This window comes from Citrus clementina, unplaced genomic scaffold (genome assembly GCF_000493195.1).
Source record: "Citrus clementina cultivar Clemenules unplaced genomic scaffold, Citrus_clementina_v1.0 scaffold_3, whole genome shotgun sequence".
NCBI lineage: Eukaryota > Viridiplantae > Streptophyta > Magnoliopsida > Sapindales > Rutaceae > Citrus > Citrus x clementina.
This window is the reverse complement of record NW_006262339.1, coordinates 22,772,884-22,799,576: the sequence shown is the minus strand read 5'-3', so window position 1 is coordinate 22,799,576 and position 26,693 is coordinate 22,772,884. Positions and strand designations below refer to the sequence as shown.

Genomic DNA, 26,693 nt, shown 5'->3' with positions numbered 1-26,693 from the left:
CCTATAAACTATAATAGTATATTTAAGTAACCCATAAACAAACATTGAAACTTAAAAATAATGATTTTGATGGGGAAAATCTAATTCGTACTATTATTAACAAAAATATAATTATGATTGAATAATTTGGATTGCTAAATCTTCTTTTTGTGTTTATTGATCATAAAAGTCTAATTAGCTTTTAGATGGGAGAAAAAAAAACTTGTTTATAATTTTGTTTCCAATTTTTTTATTTGAATTGTAGAGGATAATACTCATTTTAAATTCAATTAAATAAACTATCAATTTGATCAAAGGTAAAACAATGAGAAACTTCTAAAAGTTTGTAGTAAAATGAAATTAAGAGGGACTTCACTGTAAATAACCCACAGCAGCAACAAACACTAGAATAGTCTCCAACCGTCCTCACAAGTCACAAGCTCCACCGGGCCACCCATTAAGGAAACTGAAAATTTGAAAAAAAAAAGAAATTAAAAAAAAAAAAAAACAATCGCGTTAGCACAAGATTCAAAAACAGCAGCAAGAGAGAGTAGAAAATTCAATTCAATTTCAAAACACTAGAGAGAGAAAAGAAAGAGAGAGGATTCTTCTTCATTTCTTCGCCTTGTACGTCGTCGTCTTGTCTCTTCTCTTCATTTCATTTCATTTCATTTCTTTTCTGTTCCTTTTCCTCTCTCTTTCTCGCCCTTTTCAAAACTTTCACAAATCTTCCCCAAAATCACCAGATCTAGGGTTTCTGATTCGATTCGGTTCGATTTGATTCGATTCAGTCGAATTCGAATCGATCGATCTCCTTTACTGACTTTGAACTATCAGATTTGGAAGCTTCAGTAACTTAATCAATGGAGGCGATCGAGGAACTGAGTCAGTTGTCGGATTCGATGAGGCAAGCTGCGGCTTTACTTGCCGACGAAGATGTTGATGAAAACTCTAGTTCGAGTTCTAGAAGGAGTTCAACTTTTCTAAACGTCGTCGCTCTCGGCAATGTTGTAAGTTCATTTTTCTAAGGGTTTATGAGTTGTTTGATTGAGTAATAATAAGGATTTTTGATTGGATCTCTGCTGGAACTGTAAATATCTGATGCGATCAAGTGAATCTAATCGTTTTACTTAAGTTGATTTGATTGTAAGTCATGAGAAATTACTTTTAGTTGCTGCGGTTTGGTTCGGTAACTGCTGATTAGTTGAGTGTTTTATATTCACTAAAATTTTGCTTTGGACTGGTGATGCTTTCAGTAATTGGTGACTCTGGGTATTTTTTTCTTCTTTGTTTTTGCACAAATTTGTTAGGGAGCTGGGAAATCTGCTGTTTTGAACAGTTTAATTGGCCATCCGGTTCTGGTAAGTTCGATTTCTTGAGGGGTTTTAAGCTAGTTTTTTGAGTTTTACTTTTGATTTGAGTTTTTATTTTTGTTTCTATGCAGCCCACTGGTGAAAATGGTGCTACACGTGCTCCGATAAGCATTGATTTGCATAAGGATGGTGCTCTGAGCAGCAAATCAATTATTTTGCAAATTGACAACAAGTCTCAACAAGTTTCTGCAAGTTAGTAACAGCGCACGATACATCTTTATTATAGTAACAGCACATGATGTATCTTTTTTACTATGGTTCTTATTTATTGATTTATTTTTTTCCAATTTGATTTTTGGTTACTTGACGCTAGGAATATCAGACACCTCCTTTGAAAATTCACACTGTTCTGATTTGCTTTCTGAGCCACTGGGTTTCAAGTTGCAACTTGTCTCTACTGCGGTGTTAGTCTTATGATGTCGGCATTTCTTATGACTGCTACCTGAAAATTTTTAACTAGCCAATACAACCTTTTGGATTTTCTTGATTGATTTTATAATTGAAGCTAAACTTTATATGCATATGGCCAGAATTTTAATTGCAGTTGATCTCTAAGGAAAACGAATTTGATGGAGGGGTCTGTGGTGAAGTTAGGAGTAGTAGCAGATATTTTTGTGTAGGTTTCATTCAGTCATTTTCACATTCTATATTATCATTGTTTTGCAGGTGCCTTACGGCATTCTTTACAAGATAGGCTTAGCAAGGGTGCCTCTGGCAAGAGTCGAGATGAAATATATCTGAAGCTACGGACAAGTACAGGTGAGTCATTTACTATTTACACTATTTTACAGCCTTCTCTCTTTCTCTCTCTCTCTCTAATCTTATGCTACTATCTGCATTATAGTTGTTTGATTATGTTTCCAAAATTAATTTGGCCGAATAGTTTTTTGTGCTGCATTATATTAAAAAATAGATGATCATAAAAGATAAGTTACTGTAATTGCTAATTGTTAATTGCTAATATGATTACAATATGTTGGTGCTAAGAGAAATTTTAAAATTAAAACACCCACAGAATAGAATGACCAGGTACCCTTGATCCTCTCGGCAAGTGTGTTGAGTGGGAGACCACGATGATGAAAGCACTAGAAATCTTGCGAATAGATCAATTTAATTTTAAGTTTTATTGACAGTTAATTTGTCATAGGCCTTGAACAAGGGTTTTTCATTTTTACATTTTAATAATTTGAGAGGTTGTTTTACGACAAAAAATATCAGATCGCGTCAGGGTGAAATTTATAGAAATAGAAGTGAATAGGGATTACGGAAGTGAACCAGATGTCGGCAAACTAAAATCTTCCCTATAGTGTAGAAGACCAAAAACCATCAAAACTTTGAAACAATTACATCAATGATGAGAATCTAATTGCAAATGACCTCCATTTTTGGAGATTAGATATTACCTTGTTTTTGATGTGTGATCGTTCATTTGCAAATGATCTGCAATTCTGGAGATTAGATGATACCTCGTTTTTGATGTGTGATAATTCATTAGAAATACATTTGATTTTGGCTGAGTACTGGGTCAATTCTATTCAAATTGATAGTTGAGAGGCAGATTTTACTAATTTTAATAATATCATCTGATGGAGTAGACTGTGTGAAATACTGCTTCCTTCTTGGCCATCCTTCGCACTGTTGTTTCTAGCAGACCAGGCCACATGAGAACCTGCACGGGCAATCAAGGCTGCTTTACCCTAAGATGATTCTAGTGACCTCAAACTTCTGCAGACTTGATTTTTACATGGTTGAAGAATTGATTAGGGACTTCAATATGTGCTATATTGATGGTGATGATTAGGTCAGCTAATATTGATGATTCTATAGCTAAAGTTCTATTTGAACCTTAGAGAACATATTTTTATTAATTTTTAATAGATAATAATCATATTAAATGGAAATAGACTGTCGAAGATTGTGAAATGCCGCTTCCTTTTGGCCATCCTTTGCACTGTTGTTCCTAGCAGACCAGGCCACCTGGGAACCTGCACTGGCAATCAAGGTTGCTTGACCCTAAGATGATCCTAGTGACCTCAAACTTCTGCAGACTTGGATTTTCCTCTTATGTTATCTTGAGCCAGAGGCTTGACTTTTTATATGGTTCAAAAATTGATTAGGAACTTTGATAAGTGCTATATGAAGGGCAGCTAATATTGATGATTCTATAGCTAAGGTTCTGTTTGAACTTTAGAGAATGTCTTGGACCATAATGCAGGTCGTTGCGAGCTGTCAGTGTTCTTTGTCTATATGTGCTAAAATAGGAAGTAGAATACCTGCTGGAAGAAGAGGTGGGGTTTATATTGCTATGCCCTAAGCCGTTGTCCTTTGTTGAGTAAAGACATTCTTCATGTGTTTGAACCCTTCTTCTTTTCTTACACTGAATTCTCTTGTTCTAATCTTCAGCTTGTTAGCCATCAAAAAGGTAATATGGGAAGGCTAAGCAATAGGTTGGGAATGTGGATGTTGGATCGGGCGCTCATGATGGATGATATTTCATGCTTTTTAAATTGAAACTTGTCTCATTGAAACTTGTCTCTTAATCATGTCTTGAAATTTTGTTTGAAACCTTTAAGAACAGGATTCTGTATTGCTTAAGATTTTTAATGAGTAGAAACTTTGAATTATGAGGGAGGAGGAGCTTCCACCTTGTGAGTCATCTATCATATCAAGGGTTCTTTCTTTTCTACACGGGTAAAATAACCACGTGACAACATGAACATTGGTGTGGTTTGAGGTTTTAAATAAGTTCTTAGCTAGCATCTTATTTATTCAATCATTTACAGAATGCAATGCTGATAAGAAATTCAAGTAACCATCATTGAATTGGAATTGACAGGTTTGGCCGCCAAATATTTGCTTAATTTATTATTCTAGTCAGTGCTTCCCCCACGAGAGTACTGCCCTCTATATAGTAGTTCTTTAATCATTCGTGAGATCGAGCTGAGAGGAAAAAGGAAAAAGTTGCATATTGTTAGCATGCCTTAGAAATTCAGAATAATGTCCAAGTGCAGTTGATAATCCTTGAATTATAACTTTTAGCATGAGAGATATTTTATGAGCATAATTTCCATCTTATCGTTTTTTTTAAAAAAAAAGCTCCAATTTTGGGGGCTCTTGTAGGTTAGCTCCATGAAGCATATCATCTTGTAGAATATCTGTGGTTTGAGTATTTTATAGAATGACTTTGGAATTGGGATGAACTGGCTCTGTTGTCAAGGTACAATTTATACTTTGAAATTTGGCAGTCTGAAATCATGTTGGTTCGGTTCTCTTCAAAATTGCCATATTGCATGCAGCTATATAAAGCTTTTGTAATCTGCTGTTATAATCATGCTGAATTTTAATCACTACAGGGACTGAGCTCCTTGTATGTGCTGTGGATTACAGTTGCTTGATTCGTTTAATGGCACGGTGTTTTGCAAATGGTTTATTAACTTTTTTGGTGCCTTATCTAATGGTTTTTTTTTTTTGGGGGTCTTGATTTTGCAGCGCCACCATTGAAATTAATTGACTTGCCTGGATTGGATCAACGAATAATGGACGATTCGTTGGTGAGGGTTTGTTTAATTTTTTTAGACCTTGATGCTCTAAATATTGATGTGTCCCATTATATATTTATTTGATAGATGTTATTTGCTTGTGTTTTCAATGATGGAAAGATGTGGTCTGTTCTTTGCTTGTGAATTATGGTTGGTAACTTATAAGTTAGTAACAATAATTTTGTGATGTCCCTCATAGGTTAGTGAATATGCCGAGCACAATGATGCAATTTTACTAGTGATTATTCCTGCTGCCCAAGCGCCTGAAATTGCTTCATCTCGAGCTCTTAGAGTTGCCAAGGAATTTGACGGAGATGGTAATATGCTTAACATTTTTATACCTCTAATTTTACTGTCAAAGTTTTTGATTTGTAAATCAAAAGATGTGCTATTTATGATTTTCATAATCTTTGGCACACTAGTACATTTTTTGGTGCATCCTTTGAAGTTGGAGGAATGTAACTCTACCTTCTCCTTCCTATTGCTATCATGACTGTTTCCTTGTTAATTCTTTATCTCGCTAATTTGGGAGCTTATTTTGTTAACGTCAGGAACCAGAACTGTTGGTGTAATAAGTAAAATAGATCAAGCTTCTGCAGACCAAAAAGCTCTTGCTGCTGTGCAGGCTCTCCTGTTAAATCAAGGTCCACCAAAAACAGCTGACATTTCGTGGGTTGCATTAATTGGTCAATCAGTATCAATAGCTACTGCTCAGTCTGGATCTGAGAGCTCCTTAGAAACTGCTTGGAGGGCAGAAAGTGAGTCTCTTAAGTCTATATTGACTGGTGCTCCTCAGAGTAAGTTAGGCAGAATAGCATTGGTGGATGCTTTGGCTCAGCAGATCCGCAAGCGTATGAAAGTCCGGGTGCCAAACGTCCTCTCTGGGTATTAAATGATTTCCACATGCTGCACGAAATGTTTTAATTTTACACATGTTTTAGTTTATCTTTGGAAAGTTGTATTCTTTTTTTCTTTTTTTTTTCTTTTTTGACGCATGAAAATGATTTTCTTGAACACACTTAGATCTTTGGAACTTGTTTTACTGTCGCAAATGGATTGTGAGAACTTGGCAATAGGAAGTTCGAGATACATTTAACCATTAAAATTTCTCTTCTGCCTGGTAGGCATGTCATTACTAATCATCATGCTTGTACTTGTCTTCGATGGTTAGAAGACGATGATTATTGTTGTTATTATATATTATTATTATTTTTTAACTTCTATCACCTCTATAACTCTTTGTCTTGCACTTTGCATTGTAGTTAATAAACGCCGTTCAGTGGGAGTTAAAATTGAAAATAAGGATATCTTAATTCATATAATTAATTATTCCTTGACCCTTTTTCATGACCCAGCTTAATGAGTAAATATGTATTCAGTTTTTCCTTTATGAAGGATATGGGTACTTCTTCCAGTTATGGTAACTCCTTTATTACGTATATCTGTGCAGATTACAAGGAAAGTCTCAAATAGTTCAGGATGAGTTAGTGCGGCTTGGTGAGCAGATGGTCCAGAGTGCTGAGGGCACAAGATCTTTGGCTTTGGAGCTTTGTCGTGAATTTGAGGATAAGTTTCTGCAACACATTACAACTGGTGAGGTGAGTTATTTTTGTTTTTGTGCTTGGTGACTTTCATGTAGCACATGTCTTCTTTCTTGGTTTGCTTATATTGTTTTGATTTCTCAATTTGTTTTTCAATAATAGTGTAAATTATTGTGTACAAGAAAAAGCTCTATATAGAGATTTGGAGGAAATATTGTAAGAGATGGGATTGTGATACTATCACCTCTGGAATTGAAAGCCTTCCATAAAATTAGATGGAAGTGAGCTCCATTACTTTTATCAATTTGTAATCCCTCTCATTGTAGAAGTTTACCTGGTCCTTGGACCTCTAATGAGAAGCTTCTTAATGTATAATGTGGATACTGCTTCTACCTAATGGAATGTGTGAAGCTGGCAGAGACTAGGGGTCTTTTGTAGGAGAAATGATTTTTTCAAACCTATTCAAGTGCTTAGAGGTAGTGCTTGTTTTTACTAAGTCAGCTGAGGAGGGGTTGATGTCTGCTTTGCTGTCATTGTAACCTTATTAGTTCCAGGTAGCTCCTCTAAAGTTGTTTTTGCTCTCTGAAGCTTTTTTGGTTGACGAGTGTGTCTGGTCATGGAAATGTAGGGGTTGGATTCCAAGTGTTGGAAGTTCATATGGTAGTATGAGGAAGGCCCTTTTTATGATCCAAATTTGGTTAACTAAAAATGGATCTAATTGGTAATTCATGCTTGTTCTGTTCCTTTGGTCTTTTATTATTTTTCCCTTTTTCTTACTTATAAGTTTCGGGCCATGTCTAATTGATAAATCTCTAAGTATCAGTACTTCTTCTAATTAAAATAGTTAATGTATCCAAACTTTGTTTAGTGTCCTGCTCTCTGTTTTTATTGGCTAGTGATTCTGGTCGTGCTTTTTTGAGTGGCCTACGGTATTTTCCTCCGTCACTAACTGAAAAGTATAGGATACTGATTTTTTGAGATATTAGTTCTCATAACATTATATCAATGCAGGGTTCTGGTTGGAAAATTGTTGCCAGTTTTGAGGGGAATTTCCCGAACAGGATCAAACAGCTTCCTTTGGACAGACATTTTGATATTAATAATGTCAAGAGGGTATGTTGGTGCTCTATTGCTTATATCTATTGTGTTCCTGTTGTATATCTCATAATTTTTTAGATTTTGCATTTGCATTGATCTTCTCATATTCATTTCTTATCAGATTGTGTTAGAAGCGGATGGCTATCAACCATATCTAATATCCCCTGAAAAGGGTTTGAGATCTTTGATCAAAGGTGTCCTGGAGCTTGCAAAAGAACCCTCTCGTCTTTGTGTTGATGAGGTAATGGAGCCATGTATATAAAGATTTTACCCTTTTTCTCTTTTTATGATGTTGAATGTTAAATTTTTTGATTTGGCCTTAACATATGGTTCCTTCATAGTATTGTTAGTCAATAGTATGCTCTCTGTTGGATGCATGATATGGACATCCAAATGATACACCTTTTAATATTTTTCTGAGGCACTACATTTTATGTTCTTTTTGTTCCGCAAGAAAATGCTTAACTAATGACAAGGACTTCAGGTTCAATAAGAAGGATTTGTCAACTTTTATTTGACTTGAGAGGTCAGATATTCTTAAAATTTGTTTTTCTAGAATAGGTACATCAGGTCATTTGATGTCTTTTACCCAATTTTCTGTATGGATGGCAGTGAAAATCTCAAGCAATTATTGTTTCTGCTGACTGATATAGTTCCTGGCTGACTGGTAAAACAGGTACACCGTGTTCTGGTTGATATAGTTTCTGCTTCTGCAAATGCTACACCAGGCCTGGGAAGATATCCTCCTTTTAAGAGAGAGGTATGGCCGCTTTTGATTATGTGTCACAATAGTTTTTCTGCATTTGTACATGATTAGACCTATATGTGGTTCAAATTTCCTTTTCCGTGTGACAATAGTTGAATGGTTTGAAACTTTTACAAGGTTGTGGGCATTGCAAGTGCTGCTTTAGATGGGTTTAAGAATGAAGCAAGAAAGATGGTGGTTGCACTAGTTGACATGGAGAGAGCTTTTGTCCCTCCCCAACATTTCATTCGTTTGGTGCAGAGGAGGTATTCTCAAAATGTTTGGCTGGTTTATTTTACGTAGTTATGTCAAGCTGTGATATGATTGTGGTTTATTTTACGTAGTTATGTCAAGCTGTGATATGATTGAACTTCTTTGATATATTTGAGATATGTGCAACATTGTCTTCCGGATATCTGGATCTGAGTTCTTGTTGTGGGATGGCTTGTCAATATTGATTTCTGGAACATCATGCTTAGAAAATGCTCACACTACGAACTTTTCTGAAATTAATGCCATAGAGTTTATTTCTTCTCTCTCCCCAATTTTGCATGAGCTGAGTTTTGAATGCATGCAAATGCAACTCCACGAATTTAGAAAATTTGGTATTTATTAGTTTAAATACTATTGTTGGGTATTTTCCTATCAACTTAAAGCTAGCAGTTTTGTATTTGACTTTTGTTGTCAGTCGGCCTAGTGTTTAGATCCGATTGTGTTTGTGTGGGTTTGGTTCCAGATGATATCAAATTCTCTATGCATGAAACCAGTGTTTTTTAGTTTAAACTCAGTTGTTTGGGCCTCTTCTATTAGTTTAAGCCTTTGGGACTAATGGTTGCTTAGCATTACTATTTATTTCTTCTCTAAGTTCTTTCCTGAAAGTCCTGTGCACCATGCTTATTGCGTAATCTATTTATTTTTTTAGGATGGAAAGACAGCGGCGAGAGGAGGAGGTGAAGACGCGATCTTCGAAGAAAGCAAATGAGGCAGAACAAGCAATACTGAATAGGGTACGATGTCCTTTTCCTGATGTAATTGGAGTATGACATGAGGAGGATGGGACATACTGAGGAGGCACTAGTTCCTTTTAATTTCTCCTTAAGAAACACATTTAAATCTCTACTTTACGTTTTTCCATATATTCTCCTTCAGGCAACCAGTCCTCAAACAGGTGGTCAGCAAACTGGTGGAAGTTTAAAAGCAATGAAGGATAAATCCAGTCAAGCAGAGAAAGAAGCAAATGAAGCTTCTGCTTTAAAGACTGCAGGCCCTGAAGGAGAAATAACAGCAGGTTTGTGGAAAAAACTGTCTGCATCTTATGTTATTAGGCTTTACTGAATTTTTCTTCTTAATGTTGTTTTTGCTGTGTGTTGTGTGGTGTTTCATTATTGTGTCAATGATTACTGAATTCAGAAGGCTGTCTATCTTTTCCTTTTATTTGAGTGAAAGATCTTTTAGGTCTGGTTAATAGTCTCTTGACTTTCCGGAATTGTTATGATTTTAAGTCCTGATGGAGGCCTTCATTGAAAGATATTTAAACAAACATTTTTAATCTATTGAAAGAAATGATCATGGGTTACTAGATGGGCTTGAGTCGTTAGTCTATTAACCTTGAATGCATTTGATCTATAACAATACCTGTGGTACGTCATTGACTGGAATCTTTTGCATTCATAGTCATTCACCAGAATCATTTGAATATCACTATACTGCTTTCCGATTCTCTGGGGGTAACCTTGCTGTTGCTTGTGTTGAAATAAGCCGAGATTCATGGGGGTGGATGAAGTTTTGAACATCAAACTCTTTCTTGGCTGTGTCATGGTCTTCTAGCTTATGCTGCATTGGCTTGTTCATTTTGTTCCTTGGACTGCATTTGGAGGAATAGATGCCTGAATTCAGTATGAGCAAAGTTAAGAGTAGATAAAATACATCATATATTGCCTGGATGGAAAATTGTAGATTCCAATTTGTGGGACAAGTCTCTGATTGCTAAAGTAGTATTAAGTAGGGTTGGTCCTGGATGTGTATCTTGACATTGTCTTAAACCTTCATTACTTTTTCATCAAGCCATAAAGTGCCTGCATACAAGTTGAAAACCAGGAAACTTGCAACTGCTGCCCAATACTATATACTGTTGTAGCAGATAATTAGCTATTTAATAATTTTGGTATATCTCATTAGTATTTGTGGAATGCCTTTGAAATCCTTGCATGCATGCTTCATATCCCAGCAGTTTATGGATAAAGGCATGTTAATCCCCCTCTAGATGAAATTACTTAATTGCTTAAATGATTTTTTTTTCACAAATTTATATTTAGAAGTTTGTGACTATTTTTTGTTGTCCAGGTTTCTTGTTGAAGAAAAGTGCAAAAACTAATGGATGGAGCAAGCGATGGTTTGTTCTGAATGAGAAGACTGGAAAGGTTTGTAATTAACATTTTGTCCCATACGCTTACATTTTTTAGACATGGAGTAGTAATGCTATTCAGATGTTTTAGGTGCTTTTGGGCATGGTATCTAACCTTTGTTAAATGATTTTAGCATTATAAAATTTTTAAAATGAGTTACATTCTAGCCTCCATTCTCTTATTTTTTATGTTTTTGCATTAAAGAAATATAGGACACTGTTATGATAGGCATGATTTAATCTCAATCATCCTTTGTTTGACAGCTGGGCTACACCAAAAAGCAAGAGGAAAGGCATTTTCGTGGTGTCATTGCTTTGGAGGTATGGAGAATTACTACTCTGTTTCAGTTTTGGTATTATATTATTTATTCTATTGTCACAACCTTTTTTCACCATTTTGTAGTTTATTGCCATCTTACTGGCTGGGCAGGAGTAAGTTGTATATGAATAGGCCTATAAATAACCTTTATCAATGAAGTTTGCCTTATTACTGCAATAGGAACACTTTCTAAGTTAAAATGGATAAAGATGGCCAATAATAAATTTAACAAGTTAACAGTTGCCTCACATACTAACGAACTTCAAGTAAAATATTTTAAGCTTTTTCTTAGTTTTACAAACTGCTAGTAAAATTTTTTAAGCTTTTTCTTAGTTTTCTTCGGATACATGCTACCCAGTGTTCATTCCTTTGGATGTTACTTTCAATATTTTACCAAGTAGCTTCTGTTTTGAGCTGTTTTTCATCTTACTTCGCAATAATCTATGTACATTTGCTGGCGCAGGAATGTAATATTGAGGAGATTCCGGAGGAGGAGGAACCTCCAGCAAAAAGTTCGAAGGATAAAAAGGCTAATGGACCTGATTCTGGGAAAGCACCAAGTCTTGTATTTAAGATTACTAGCAAAATTCCTTATAAAACTGTTCTGAAAGGTATTCTTTATGTTTAAATCATGGAGTTCCTCTGGCGGTAAATTTTCTTTTTTTATTCATTTTTTCAAATTGATCTGCCTTTATCTTGCAGCCCACAATGCTGTTGTTTTGAAAGCTGAGAGCACCGCTGATAAGGCGGAATGGATAAACAAGATAAGCAAAGTTATTCAAGCTAGGGGAGGACTTGTTAGAGTTGCTGAAAGTGGTCATACGATGCGTCAGAGTCTTTCTGATGGTTCTCTTGTGAGTTTAAACTCTCTTAACTTTGCAATACAAATTTTGAAGTAAAGAGCTACGTACCTGTGAAGGATGTTGTTCCTTTTGCATATGCATAGAAATTGTGATCGAGTGTTAATTTCTTTTCTTGGTGGTTTTTCTAGGATACAATGGCTCGAAGACCTGCTGACCCTGAGGAAGAACTTCGATGGATGTCTCAAGAAGTACGAGGTTACGTTGAAGCAGTTTTGAATAGTTTAGCTGCTAATGTGCCCAAAGTAAGCTCATTCCTTAACTTTGCCAATTTAATATTTTCAGTTGGTTACTTAATAGATCTGATATTTTTGTCAATGGTTGAGCAGGCAGTTGTACTTTGCCAAGTCGAGAAAGCGAAGGAAGACATGTTGAATCAGTTATATAGCTCCGTCAGGTTGATGGCTTTCTTATTTCTCTCTTATCAATTAATGATAATTTTGTTTGTAGTAATTGTGCATGGATTCAATATATGGTAACATTATTGAAATTTTGTTTAGAAAGCTGATTGATGCTAACATAATTTGTATTTTACCTTGGGTAGTGCACAAAGCACGGCAAGGATTGAAGAGCTGCTTCAGGAGGACCAGAATGTGAAGCGTAGGAGGGATCGCTATCAGAAACAGTCTGAACTCCTGTCTAAACTAACCCGCCAACTTAGCATTCATGACAACCGAGCGGCTGCTGCCTCTAACTGGTCGGACGGTGGTGGTGCAGGTACGTGGTCTTTTGTTCATATACCAAGTGGAAAAAATTGTTCAATTTAACATTTCCCTTTTGTCTGTTTAAAAAATTATAACATTGAACTTTTGAGTAAATATCTATAGTCTAATGACAGTGGATCTTTTCTTAACCTAATTGTTTGCTGATTTTGGAATTAAAAATTTTGTTCTGAACTTGAATTAATCTACTGTTTGATTATTGGAAAGGTTTCTCAGGTGACACTCAAGAAATGCTAACCAAACCTATTAATTGCTTGAACTGTCTTACTATTGAGCTACTTTCTGACAAAAGATTGTTAGATTGATTTGTTTGTACCATTGGATTTTAAAATTTTTATTTATTTGTACCATTTAATTAAAAATGTTTTTTTTTATAAGACCGTCATTTTGATTTTAAAATGTTACTTTGTTAAATCTCTATTTGAAACATTTTGATGATGGAAGTATTGGGTTATGTAATATGCAGAAAGCAGCCCTAGAACAAGTGCCGCATCAGGTGATGACTGGAGATCCGCATTTGATGCTGCTGCCAATGGACCTGTAAGCCTTCGCAGCTACTCTCGGTCTGCATCCAATGGTCACAGCCGGCGTTACAGTGATCCAGCTGAGAATGGTGATGTGAGATCTGGTTCAAACTCGGGCAGTCGTCGTACTCCTAATCGGGTGCCGCCGCCTCCGCCACCAACACAGTCAGGCTCCAAGTACTTTTAGGTGGCTTACAGATTTTGGTTGACAATTCATATTTTCTCTGCATATTTTTAGTGAGTGAAGGCCTGCTTAACCACTCATGATTCCAGTAGTTGGTTAATCACTTCTTTAGAATCTTCAAAAGAGGGTGCTTTGTGTAAATAGGACTATAGTTCCTGAGCTGAAAGTCAGGATTTTACGGCTTGCCCCTTGTCAGAACTATGAATTCAAAGTGTATTTGAATTCCATTTATCATATTCTTCTATTCATTATTTTGTTTTTGTTTTTGCTTTTGCTTTTTGCTCCTCCCCTCATTTTTGGACGACGGTATAGTTGTATTTGTTTGTGTCAGTTCTGGATATATGCTTTTGGACTTTTGGCTTTGTATCATTTGGAAAATTCTTGTAAGGGGAGAGATATAAAAATATTTCATATATCTACTTCTCTATTAAAGATGCAACTTTTTGTTGTATTTCTGAGTTGGGATGTTGCTTGGCGATTAGTTTTTTTTTTTTTTTTTTTTTTGACAGTAATTGGTGTCTCATTATAATATAACTAACTCTTTTGATTGTTATTGATTTAGTGAATCAAGGTGGCCATCATACGGGGCATATTTAATATGTTTTCCCTCTACATTATTTGTTTAATTTTTATTTTATTTTTATCAACTAATTTTTATGCACCTCAGTTAGTCTGTAACTGTACGAGTATAATGGTTTATTTATGTATTTTTTTTTAAAAATTTTGAAGTAATCTATCTCTTATCAAACTGCAACAAGTTAATAGATTATTTTCGTTAGAGCCCGCGGACAGACGCAAAAGCCTATACACTAGACAGTCATTGCCGATGGTTATGACTTATGGTGCGAACAATTTGAGAATGACTGTAGCTCTTAGTTTTTCTCTCTTAATTTGCAATGATAGTTACAAGTAAATTTGAGATTTCTTCTTATAAAATGATTTGTGAAATTAATGTGTTCACTTAAATATTAATCTGGTATATTCTTTTAATATAATTTTTTTTAATTTAAACATCCAAATTATAGAATAAATGTAGTAGACTCCAATTAATTTTGTATTATATATATTAATATTTTTGTAACGTAATTTCGTGACTTGTATATGAACATTTTCCTTGTACAATTTCTTTTAATAATTGCAATATAGTATTGACTCAATCCTATTAGGGATTTATTTATTTCTTTTTCTTTTTTTTTCTTTTTAAATCTCGGCAAAGCTTAAAGAGGAGAGCCAAGAGAGCAAATTTGTTAAACAAACAAATTAGAAAAACGAAAGGCATTAAGGTAATAGCTGAAAATCATAAATAATTGTACTTTCTACATTGCGGCGTGGAAATATACACGAATAAATTATGAAGCAAAAATTTTCAGACATACTGAAGTTAAAATTTTTAGACACATTGAGTTCAGACCGTTAAATAAAATAAATTAATTTGATTCCTTTTACTATAACCTTTTTTTTCGCAAAATTTTTTAAGGAATATGCACTAAAAAATGTAGCCATATCTATGATGGTACCTGAAACTTTTTCTCTAATCTCTCCTATTTTGTTCTTCAATTATTGCTGCTTTATAAATATTTGTTTAAGATGATCGAAAGAAAAAGTTTAGGTACTACAGTTACTTTTAGTCATTAGATATAGTTAATGTAATTGTATAACTGTAGATTTAACGACTAAAAATAATTGTGGTACTATACCACAGTTGCAACATAATTTTGCCCCGCTAATTGAGTGTGTTAAATAGGTGTTCAGAGTAATCATGTTATATTTATTTACAATAAATTATTTTTAATAATAATTATAATATAGATGTTTTTATAATAATTTTTTAATTAAAATATAAGTATTTTTAATAATTTTTCAATTAAGTCAATCAGTCAAAGATCCAGTGGTTAGAGCAGCAACTGTTAAAGAGAACCGATGTATTCTGCATAGTCGCGATCATTTTGATTCAGTAATTGTTTTCATCTCATCAAATATCTTTCTAGTCAATTGAATTTTTGTTATGGCTGCTTATTCTTCTTCTCCTTCTTCTCCTTCTTCTCCTCGAAACCATAAGTATGATGTTTTTCAAAGTTTCAGAGGAGAGGACAACCGTGACAACTTTACCGGCCATCTTTATTCAGCCTTGTCTCAGAAAGGCATTGAAACTTTCATTGATGACCAGCTTAACAGAGGAGATGAAATTTCACAGTCGCTTGTGGATGCAATTGAAGCATCAGCTATTTCACTCATCATTTTCTCTGAAGCGTATGCCTCTTCCAGATGGTGTCTCGATGAACTTGTCAAAATCCTCACACGTGAGGTGGCGAACTGGGTCTTTTGGGGATTCATTTTTGAAGCTTGAAGAAATGTTCAAGGAGAATTCAGAGAAGCTGCAGACTTGGAGGAATGCTTTGAAGGAAGCGGCCGGTTTGTCCGGCTTTCATTCTCAGAACATTAGGTAATCAAATTTCTTTTCTCATACCATTATGGTGATGCAACAGAATGTTATTTTCTGCTTGATTAATTACCAGCGCCCCAGCCAGTTATAGTGAATTTTTTTTTGTCAAGTATGCTGAATTATGTACTTCAATTTTATTAGGCATCCTAGTGTCTTCCGGCAAGTGATTTGTGGAATTGATATTTGACGGTTACATTTGGTGTGCTAAATTCTGTATGTGTTAAACTCATTTGAAAGAATTTTGACAGAGTTATTGAAATCAGCATTTGTGTGTTTTCATTGGGTGTTCTTTCATATTTCAAGTAATTCCAATCTGTCACTCATATTCCTATTTAAGAGTTATTGTCATATTTTCGTGCAAATCCCTCCTATTTGAACTTATTATTTTACATATTTGCTAGGTCTGAATCGGAACTTGTAAAGGAAGTTGTTAATCAAATTTTGAAGAGGCTGGCTGAAGTCTCTCCTTGTAGTAATAAAAACCAGTTGGTTGGAGTAGAATCAAGAGTTGAGGAAATTGAATCTCTACTAGGTGCTGAGTCGAAAGATGTTTACGCTTTAGGGATTTGGGGCATTGGTGGTATAGACAGGACAACAATTGCTAGAGCTATTTTCAATAAAATCTCTAGTAACTTTGAAGGTTCTTGCTTCCTTCAAAATGTTAGAGAAGAATCACAAAGACCGGGAGGATTAGGTTTCTTGCAACAAAAACTTCTTTCAAAATTATTGCAGGATGGCATTGTGATTCCTGATATTGCCCTGAGCTTTAGACAGCTCAGCCGCAGGAAGGTTCTGATTGTTCTTGATGATGTGACTTGTTTCAGACAAATAAAATCCTTAATCGGAAGTCTTGATTGATACATGGCAGAGAGTTGAATCATAATAACAACAAGAAATCAACAAGTGCTTAGAAATTGTTGTGTCAAAGAGAAATATGAGATGAAGGAATTAGGAGATGATCATGCACTTGAGCTTTTTAGTCGACATGCCTTCAAACAAAACAATCCTCATATAGGTTTTGAGGAACTGTCAAGCAGGGTCACACAATATGCTCAAGGTGTTCCATTAGCTATTGAAATTTTGGGTTGTTTTCTATTTGAAAAAGAAAAACAATTTTGGGAAAGTGCAATAAACAAATTGAAAAGAATCCCTAATATGGAAATCCAGAAGGTGCTAAAAATAAGTTTTGATGGTTTGGATGATGAAGAGAAAAATATTCTTCTAGACATTGCTTGTTTCTTTAAATGGAAAAATAAAGACTTGGTCATAAAATTTCTTAATGCTTGTGGCTTCACTGCACAAATAGGAATAAGTAGTCTTGTTGACAAGTCTCTTATTTGTATGCACGGCAACAATATAACAATGCATGATCTTCTACAAGAAATGGGTAGGGAAATTGTACGGCAAGAATCAACGAATGATCCAGCAAAACGTAGTCGGTTGTGGCATCATGAGGATATTATCAAAGTCCTGACATCTAATACGGTAAGCATTTTGTTAGAGAATATATTATTTTGGAATGCTATTTAATATTCAAAGTTTACTTATAATCGTATAAATAGATGGGTTTATAAAATTTATAAAAGATTGGCAATGATTAAGTGGGAAAAAAAAAAGAAAAATTGGAAAAAAGGAAACCAGTAGTACATGATGTAGCAATAATGTATAATTGCTATGTCAATTTGTATATAACAGTTTGCGGACAAGCATTGATAGTTTATACGTTGTCTGCATTGATAGTTTATACGTTTAGGATTACTTGTATTATCCTGTTTCTTTGTAAGTAGGTTTAGATTTACCAGTTTGATTGCCAAACAATAACTATCTACTTGAATTGTATAAATTTGATTTTAACATTATGGTCTTTTTATTGATTATTAGGGGACTGAAGCAATTGAAGGCATTTGCTTGGATATGTCTAAAGTGTAAGAAATCCATCTAAATCCTGATACTTTCACAAAGATGAGTAAATTGAGATTTTTGAAATTCTATTGCTCAATCCATGGTGAGAACAAATGTAAGGCATCTGATTTCTAAGGTCCTGTATTTGCTGAAGTGAGGTATTTTCACTGGCATGGATATCCATTGAAATCACTGCCTTCAAATATTCATCCAGAGAAACTAGTTTTACTTGAAATGCCTCATATTCAACAACTTTGGGATGGTGTCCTGGTATGTATATCTTAACATATGCATGCAATGTTTAAGTCATAACATTTAATTATCATAGCATGCTAATGATTTGTCTTGACCTCTTTTTTGTCTCAGCAGCGTTGTGGTAAGCTAAAGCAGAAAATCATCTCTGCCTGCAATATTTTTACCAAAACTCCAAACCCCTCGTTGAGTCAACCTCTGAACACGCTGGTTGTCCTGAATCTAAGGCATTGCAAAAGTCTGAAAAGTCTTCCAGCTGGAATTCATTTGGAATTTCTTAAAGAATTTGATCTTTCAGGTTGTTCAAAACTGAGGCGGCTTCCAGATATCTCATCAGCTGCTAATATAGAAGAGATGCTTTTAAATGGAACTGCAATTGAAGAGCTGCCCTCATCCATCAAGTGTCTATATAAGCTTTTGCACTTGGACCTTGAAGATTGCAAAAGCCTTAAGAGTCTCCCAAGTGGCCTGTGTAAGTTAAAATCATTAAAATATCTTACTCTCAATGGTTGCTCAAATCTTCAGAGATTGCCTGATGAACTCGGAAATTTAGAAGCTTTGTGGAGTTCGCATGCTATAAGAACTGCTATAAGAGAAGTGCTATCATCTTTTTTCCGTTTGAACAACATTGATCTCTTAAGTTTCCAGAGAAGCAGGGGTCATAAGCAGATGGGTTTATCATTGCCTATCATGTTATCTTTAGATGGCTTGCACACTCTAACGTATTTAAATCTAACTGATTGTGGCATCACACGGTTACCTGAAAATATTGGCCAGTTACCCTCGAGAGAATTCCAGAAAGCATCATACAACTTTGTAAGTTGGGAAGGCTCTACTTAAGGTATTGTGAGAGGCTTCAATCCTTACCAAAGCTTCCATGCAAACTGCATGAGTTGGATGCACATCATTGCACGGCACTGGAATCGTTATCAGGTTTATTCTCAAGTTATGAAGCTTGTACTCAGTATTTTGACCTGAGTTATAATTATAAATTGGATCGAAATGAGATCAGAGGAATTCTTGAAGAAGCTCTGCAAGAAATTCAACTCTTGGCAACTGCACGATGGAAAGAAGTAAAAGCGGAGTTATTAATTTCTTTTTTCTTCAAATTAAAGTTGACAATTAATATTTGATTAAAATTATGATTTTCTGTGGTACAGATATATTATTCTCAAAAATATGCACTGTTGGTTCGTGTCTTTTTTCCTGGGGATGAAATTCCGATGTGGTTTAGCTTTCAAAGTATGAAATCTTCTATAACCTTGAAGATGCCACCAGGTTGGTTCGGTAATAAAAAGGTACTCGGCTTTGCTTTTAGTGCTATTGTGGCATTTGGAGAACATAATGTCAGAGAAAAGAGGTGGTTCGAATTGTTTTGTGAATTCAAAGTCAGACCCAAAGATTCGCATGCCATACAGAGATTTATGGGGATGGTTGATTATGTAGAGTCAGATCACTTACTTTTGGGATACTATTTCTTCGATGATCAGGATTTGAATGGTTTTTGGAAATACAATTGCATTCTTGAGGCAGTTCAATTCTATTTTAAGGAGGATTTTATCGCTCTGAACGTTTGGAGTGTTGCTCGGTGAAAAAATGTGGGATCCATTTATTGTATGTACCAGACTCTACAAAATCAATGGAAGATCCAAGTGAATTTTTCTACCATAACCATGAAGAGGAACGACACCCCAAAAGACTCAAATATTCTTGAAAACGTGTATTGCAGCTGGTATTTTTGAGAAGAGATATGTTAGATTAATTCATCGGTACTATTTGATCTTAAAATGTTGCTTTCCAAACATTTCTTTTATGATTTTATATTTTTATATGAAGATGGAAGTGACTTTTAGATGTTTTTCAACTCTTTTATTTTGATAAAAGCTATATTTCACGTCCAGTTACTATTGTTGGGTCCAAGCAGTTATTGTTTGACTTTTGGTTGGTCTGGCTAGTGTTTAGATCCTTGTGTATTTGTGTTTATTTGGTTTCTGCATGAAATGTATATTAAATCAAATTTACAATGCATGTAAGTCCGTTTATAGTTTAGACATAATTTTCGGCCACTATTACTTTAAGATGTTTGGATCAATGCTTCCTTATCAGTAGTAAATTTTTGCTGAATTCTTTTGGGAAAATTTCTCTGCAACTAGCTTATGTTGAAATCTCTGTAGTCTTGTTTGGCTGAAAAGACAGCATCAGGTGTTGGAGGTGAACTAGAAGCGAACTTCAAAAAAGGCAACTGAGGTAGATCAAGGGATTGTGAACAGGGTATGGGGTCCTTTTCCTGATATAATCGGATTACGACTTCAAATGACAAATGCACTGAGTAGACACTTTTTCCTTTGAAATGAGTATCAAAACTAAGCTGCTCAATGGTTCTAGTGTTATAAAACTTTGGAAATGAGTTACATTTTAGCCTCTATTCACTGATTTTTATGTCTTTCCATATAAATATATAGACAGAGGTACATACCTAATTTAACATTTCTTCCTATATAGCTAGTATTCGTAGAGATGCACCGATATATGGAGCATTTTGCTGTTAGCATTAACAACTTTTATTTATTTCTATAAGTTCTTTGTAGAAACAAGTGCCGCATCAGGTGATGACTGGAAATCTGCATTTGATGCTGCTGCCAATGGACCTGTTAAGCCATCGCAGCTACTATCGTTCTGCATTCAATGGTCATAGCGGGGATTACGGTGATCTGGCCTAGAATGGTGAAGTGAGATCTGGTTCAAACTCCGGCAGTCATCGTAATCCTAATGAGGTGCTGGCACCACCCCCACCAGCAGCACAGTTAGGAGGCTATAGGCACTTCTAGTTGGCTTACAGATTTTGGTTGACAATTCATATATTCACTGTAAATTTTTAGTGAGTGAAGCCCTGTTTAACCACTCCGTGATTCCAGTGCTTGTTCAAAAATCACTTTACTAGAATCTTTAGAAGAGGGTGTTTTGTGTACATAGACATGGGACTCTATACGGCTTGCTTCATGTCAAAGCAATGAATTCAAAGTGTATTCAAAATTCATTTACTATATTCTTTCTTCTTTTCATTATTTTGCTTTTATTTTTGGTTCCTCCCCTCATTTTTGGACAACGATATAGATGTATTTGCTTGTATCAGTTCTGGTTATATACATATTCTTGGACTCGTGGCTCTGTTTAGAAAAAAAAAATTCTTGTAAAGGGAGGTATGTATTTTATTTCATAAATTCACTTCTCTGCTCAAGATTCTGCTACTGTAATCAAAGATGCAACTTTTTGAACTATTATTTATGCCAAAAAATTCAGTAGTTGTCTGAATTGTGTTGTTATTATTATTATTATTTTTTGACAGCATATCTCTTCTTTGATTGTCTCACATATTTATGGAATATTTAGGGAAAGTAAATAGCTTTTGTTCACAAATTGTTTTTGTTAGAGCAAAATAGAGCTCATATTTTGGCGGGAAGGACTGGAACAGGACCCTATTTCTATTGCCAATGGTTATGGTCCGACAAATTCGAGAATTGACCAAGAAAGCAAAGGGTAGCGTATGAAGTTTTGGGCAATTCACACCCTCTAGAACCTTTCCAGCTGGCATTCACTTTTTCTTTCTCCACTTGAATAACGCGGAATAATTTCAAATAAAAGTGAACAAAGCTGCATTTTAAGTAAAATTATTGTCCAGAGAGCCAAGGAAATCATATGAGATGAAATTATCAAGAAACAACCTTGAAAGTTCCAAGCATCGTTTTACCTGCGCAGATACTACAGTCACTAACGTTTGCTCGAGAAAAATGCGCCGACTTTTCCGGGAAATTTTTTGCTTTTTCTCTTTAAAGGTAAAGTTTTGGGGGAAGAAAAGTTGAAGGATAAATTGTCGGTACAACTAATTTTTTTTTTCTTGTCATTTACTCACTGGCTCACATTGACATTAGTCGGTCTTCAGTTAATGTTAGATAAGGAGATGGAACTACCACAAAATTAACTCCAAGTGAGGGACTAGTAAAGCAGCCATATATTTCCACACGCATTTTATTCAATTAATTAATTTATGATCACATCCCATATCATATTATTATTGTATCAACTTGCACGGTCGTAACAATTAACAGAAATTTTCATTAAAATTATTATATTAATTTTTTAATAGAAATAAGAAAAAAATTTCTTTAATAGTGAAAAAACATGAGATGAAATCGGGTGTCCTTTGTCATGAGTCAACTTTTTAGAAAGAAATATACAAATGAGGGAATGTGGCGTGTGAAACGTATTGATGTACGACAAACATTTTCATTTTATTTTTATTTAACTTTCATTTATTTTTGAATAAGCTGTCATCAATTATTTGTTTCTTGCTCTGCACGTACACGACAAGACCGACTATTTGCACCCTTTCAACCTTTTTAGCTGTCATGCTCTATTTTCTTTCTTCACTTGGGACACGGCTACCATGCAGGGCCTAAAATCCCTGTATGGTGCAGGGGCTGACATTGAGCCATTGGATTTAGTTTATTTGAATCCAACGGTTGGGATTTTAATTTGAAAGAAAAGGAAAAAAACGTGAATAAAAGCGTAAAAAGAAGGGCAACCGGAAGAAAAGCATTTTCATCTCCCTCTTTCTCCCCCACCCCCTTGTTCTTCCTCCCCCCCGGCGGGAAAATTGAACCAGAAAATCCTCATCTTTTTCCCTCTCCATCCCCACATTCTTCCTCGCTCTCGCGCTCCTGCTCACACTCATGTTCCCGCTCCCGCTCTCGCTCTCGTGTTAAACACGTTCTCAGATGAATCACAAATTATATCAGAAAAGAAATTGCAAAACAAAACCCAAGCCTAATCACAAATTCGAACCGGCCGAGAGCTTGATATTGTGATTTTGATGGATTTGGAGTTGAAAAAGATAAAGAGAATGAAGATGATGAAGATTGAAAGAGATTTTGAGAAGCAACTTGAATAAAAAACGGCTTGAGAGTGAGAAATTTAGAGAGAGAAAAGTTCGGTTAAACCCTAGGATGAATTTGAGATCTAGAGTTTTGGATGTTAAAAATGAATTTTACAGATGATTTGAGTAAATGAAGTGATGGGGAATCATTTTTGAGACTCAATTTGATGCAAAAAAGGAAGAAAATGATGGATTTGGAGTGAGATTGAGTGAGGAGTAACGGTTTTTAGAGAGAGGGGGAGATTCGGAATGCCGAATGAGAGGAAGAAGATGAATAGTAGAAATAGGTCCCGTAACCGGTTTGTCGGATTTCACTAACTGGCTAGCCGGTTGTGACCAGAAGCTTACAAGCCGTAAACGGCTTGTCGGTTTTACTTGAACCGGAAATTCGGTTATGTTCCAGCAAGTCCTTCACTCGAATCCAATTTTCCAAATATCACAAACCGGCTTGCCGGTTGGATCCAGAAGATAACACGTTAAAACCGGCTTACCGGTTTCCTTAACCGATTGGCCGAATGAATCCAGAATGCTGCCAAAGTGCAGCTCGAATCTGGATTTCCGAATTTACAGAACCGGCTATTCGGTTAAATCCAGTGAAGGCCATACGCGAATCCCGTTTTCCGGATTGATAATCCGGTTATCCGAATATTGACCTGAGAGCAACCAAAGAAAATGCGGCTCACCGATTTGGACAATTCGGTTATCTGAAATTTGTCCCGAGAGAAATCAATAAGAAAAACGGTTTTCCGAATGAGAAGAAGTGGTATACCGATTTAGACTTGGAAATCTTTTTGTCTCTAATTGGGCAAGCTCTTATACTTGTATTACACACACCATTTTATTTTTGACCTTTTAAAATTGATTAATTTTAAATCATTTTGAGATTTAAAACCTTTCAATAAGCCATTTAATGCATGAAATATAAAATTATAAAATTACAAGCATATCAAGCTATCTAATTCATGAAGCATAGATTCATATAATAACAAACATATCAAGCCATGTAGTAAAATATAAATCAAGATGCAACATTCATCATTCCAACAAACATTAAACAACAAACATGAAACATCTTACTTAAAATATACAACAACGAACATAAAATATGAGTACATTGGTAACAGTGAACATACAATGTCAAACATGAAATGTAGAACATCAAGCATGAAACGCGGGCCAAAAAGAAAAAATTTGGGGTATTTGAAAAATTATTACATGAAACATTAAACAACAAACATGAAACATCTTACTTAAAATATGCAACAATGAATATAAAATATGAGTACCACGGTAACAGTGAACATACAACGTCAAACATGAAACGTACGTAGAATAGCAAACATGAAACGTAGAACAACAAACATGAAACGTGGAACGTAAACATGAAATGGGGCAAAAAAGAAAAAATTGGGGGTATTTGAAAAATTTTTCATGGAACTTTTAACAACAAACATGAAACATCTTTTTTAAAATATGGCAACAGCGAACTTAAAATATGAGTACTTGGGTAACAGTGAACACACACATTCAAACATGAAAAGTGGAACGGCAAACATGAAATGTGGAACGTAAACAAGAAACGGGGGCAAAAAAGAAAAAATTTGGGGTATTTGAAAAATTATTACATGAAACATTAAACAACAAACATGAAACATCATACTTAAAATATGCAATAGCGAACATAAAATATGAGTACTTCTCTAACAGTGAACATGAAACATAAAACATGAAACATAGAACATCAAACATGAAACATAGAACGTAAACATGAAACGGGGGCAAAAAAGAAAAATTTTGGGTATTTAAAAAATCAGTACATGAAACATTGCACAACTAACATGCAACAGATCACTTAAAATATGCAACAACGAACATAAAATATGAGTACCTCTCTAACAGTGAACATGAAACATAAAACATGAAACATAGAACATCAAACATGAAACTTGAACGTAAACATGAAACGGGGGCAAAAAAGAAAAATTTCGGGGTATTTGAAAAATCAGTACATGAAACATTGCACAACCAACATGAAACAAATCACTTAAAATATGCAACAACAAACATAAAATATATGTACCTCCGTAACAGTAAACATAAAACATAAAATATGAAATATAGAATATCAAACATGAAACTTGAACGTAAACATGAAACGGGGGTAAAAAAAAAAATATTGGGATATTTGAAAAATCAGTACATGAAACATAAAACATAAAATATGAAACTTAAAATGTTAAACATGAGATACATTTTATAGAAAATAAATAAAACTTTTGTCTTTTTGTTAACACACATTTTATTTTATTTTTAAAAATATTTACAATAAAAAATATTTTTTCCATTTTTACTTTAATTATCCTTTTCTACTTATTATTATTATTATTATTATTAAAATATTATTCATTTTAAATATTTTTTATTTTAATTTATTGAAATAAAAAAATACATATTAATGATAGCAACCGGCTGAAAAACTGATTGCTGCGAGTTATAAAAGTTATTTGGCTGCCAACAATGATACAGGGACTCATCATAGCCGTGTCCCTTCACTTGGGATCAAACAGTCAGTAAAGCTGCATCTTCAGTGGAATTCTTATCCGCAGTGCTTGGAAAATGAGACGAAATTTATTATTACTCGGGACAGCTCAAATAACAAAATAGTGGACTCCGCTACCATATTACTAGTTTCTACATGTTTTGTTTGGATTGTAAATTACTTAAGTTTCAGGAAGATTCCCACTTCCAAGCATAATATATTCTGCCTACTGCCTAGTGATTGATTTCGAAATTTCGAAGTTGGTAGCTGCTTTTGGTAATTATATCTTCATCACTTGCAACCTTTTATTGCTTTTCCAAGTTAATTTTGGGATAATTATCAGAAACCTATTTTGAGGTTTGGTGTATTCTCAGTTCGATATATTATATTCGTGTATTCTCATATGCCTCCTCTAATGTTGGTATCCCATTTCTTTAACCGTTTGTTGCATTATAAAATGATCAAGTTACCCAAAAAAAAAAATAACTTGTATACTGAAAATAAAGAATTGTGTACCAACATGTTTGTTTTGGCGCCAAAGAGATGTAAATACAATTAAAATATCAAATCATCCCTACTATTTTCCAAAATGACTTTGATGAATGAAACAAACAAAAGATTTGATCCCAGTATTAAAATAAATATATATATATGAAAGGAGTGAAAAAATTTTGAACTTTAGAAATACTTTTTTGACTTTAGAAATAGTGTAACACTATTCACGTCAAAGAAGGAAGATAATGAAGCCAATTCCCCATATATAAAGCCAACAAAATTAAATTGAGTGAAGCCTTGCTTAAAAAACCCATTCCATGATCCCAGTCCCACCACGCACTTTGTATAAAATTCAATTTATTAGAATAATTGGAATCATTAGGAGAGGAAATATATTTGTGTGCTTAGGACTACATATAGTTCCTGATGAACGTTGGGATTTTTACGCGTGCCCCTTGCCTCTATGTCAAAACAATGGATTTAATTAAATTGCATTTGAAATCCACTAAGCATATTCTTCACTTCATTGTTTTGTTTTTTTTTTCTCTCTTTTTTTCCCCATTTTTCAATCCTATCTCATTTTTGGATGATATAATGAACATGTTTGATAAGTTCTGGTCGGTTATCATTTGGAAATATTACATTTTTTTTATCCCAATGCGATATATTTTCTTCTCCATTGAAGATTCTCTGGACGCTATTAACCAAAAAATGCAACTTTTTTTTCTGTTTATAAATTGCTTCTGTACCCAAAGTTGTAAGTACTTACCAATAACTTGATAAACTTCAATAATAAATAGGATTTAAAAAATGAACTTGAAACATCTATATAAAATATGAT

General features: G+C 34.6%; 2 protein-coding genes across 8 annotated transcripts; both read left to right on the top strand.

The window, feature by feature from the left end:
* Nucleotides 1–456: 456 nt before the first annotated feature.
* LOC18050041 (dynamin-2A) lies at nt 457–13,542 on the top strand. Of its 3 annotated transcripts, none has more exons than XM_006441703.2 (22): nt 458–989; nt 1,290–1,340; nt 1,424–1,544; nt 2,019–2,111; nt 4,842–4,903; nt 5,091–5,208; nt 5,443–5,776; nt 6,342–6,489; nt 7,444–7,545; nt 7,652–7,771; nt 8,207–8,290; nt 8,414–8,541; nt 9,198–9,282; nt 9,425–9,563; nt 10,619–10,695; nt 10,944–11,000; nt 11,462–11,609; nt 11,701–11,852; nt 11,990–12,103; nt 12,188–12,255; nt 12,403–12,575; nt 13,047–13,542. In XM_006441703.2, the coding sequence occupies exons 1-22, from the start codon at nt 843–845 to the stop codon at nt 13,289–13,291; spliced, it is 2,766 nt and encodes a 921-aa protein (XP_006441766.1). In that variant the 5' UTR covers nt 458–842; the 3' UTR covers nt 13,292–13,542. The 3 variants fall into 3 exon arrangements, with proteins under 3 accessions (XP_024043447.1, XP_006441766.1, XP_024043446.1); XM_024187678.1 differs by having other exon boundaries at nt 13,044–13,542; XM_024187679.1 differs by lacking the exons at nt 12,188–12,255; nt 12,403–12,575 and having other exon boundaries at nt 457–989.
* Nucleotides 13,543–15,221: 1,679 nt separating this feature from the next.
* LOC18050040 (disease resistance-like protein DSC1) lies at nt 15,222–20,875 on the top strand. 5 transcript variants are annotated; one of them, XR_002906308.1, is made up of 6 exons: nt 15,222–15,731; nt 16,133–17,216; nt 17,613–17,903; nt 18,003–18,958; nt 19,046–20,156; nt 20,464–20,875. XR_002906308.1 is itself a non-coding variant. In XM_024187684.1 (3 exons), the coding sequence occupies exons 1-2, from the start codon at nt 17,868–17,870 to the stop codon at nt 18,723–18,725; spliced, it is 762 nt and encodes a 253-aa protein (XP_024043452.1). In that variant the 5' UTR covers nt 17,784–17,867; the 3' UTR covers nt 18,726–20,156; nt 20,464–20,875. The 5 variants fall into 5 exon arrangements, 1 of the variants encoding a protein (XP_024043452.1); XR_002906310.1 differs by having other exon boundaries at nt 17,113–17,216; nt 18,003–20,156; XR_002906309.1 differs by having other exon boundaries at nt 18,003–20,156; nt 20,474–20,875.
* Nucleotides 20,876–26,693: the final 5,818 nt, after the last annotated feature.

Bases quoted from the DNA above. Each gene is read 5' to 3' on its own strand.
- LOC18050041 (XM_024187678.1), top strand. From the start codon at position 843: ATGGAGGCGATCGAGGAACTGAGTCAGTTGTCGGATTCGATGAGGCAA. The intron at 4,904-5,090 runs GTGAGGGTTTGT...TGTCCCTCATAG, and splicing joins GAATAATGGACGATTCGTTG to GTTAGTGAATATGCCGAGCA. The intron at 8,542-9,197 runs GTATTCTCAAAA...TTATTTTTTTAG, and splicing joins ATTCGTTTGGTGCAGAGGAG to GATGGAAAGACAGCGGCGAG.
- LOC18050040 (XM_024187684.1), top strand. From the start codon at position 17,868: ATGCCTCATATTCAACAACTTTGGGATGGTGTCCTG. The intron at 17,904-17,999 runs GTATGTATATCT...TTTTTGTCTCAG, and splicing joins AACTTTGGGATGGTGTCCTG to CAGCGTTGTGGTAAGCTAAA.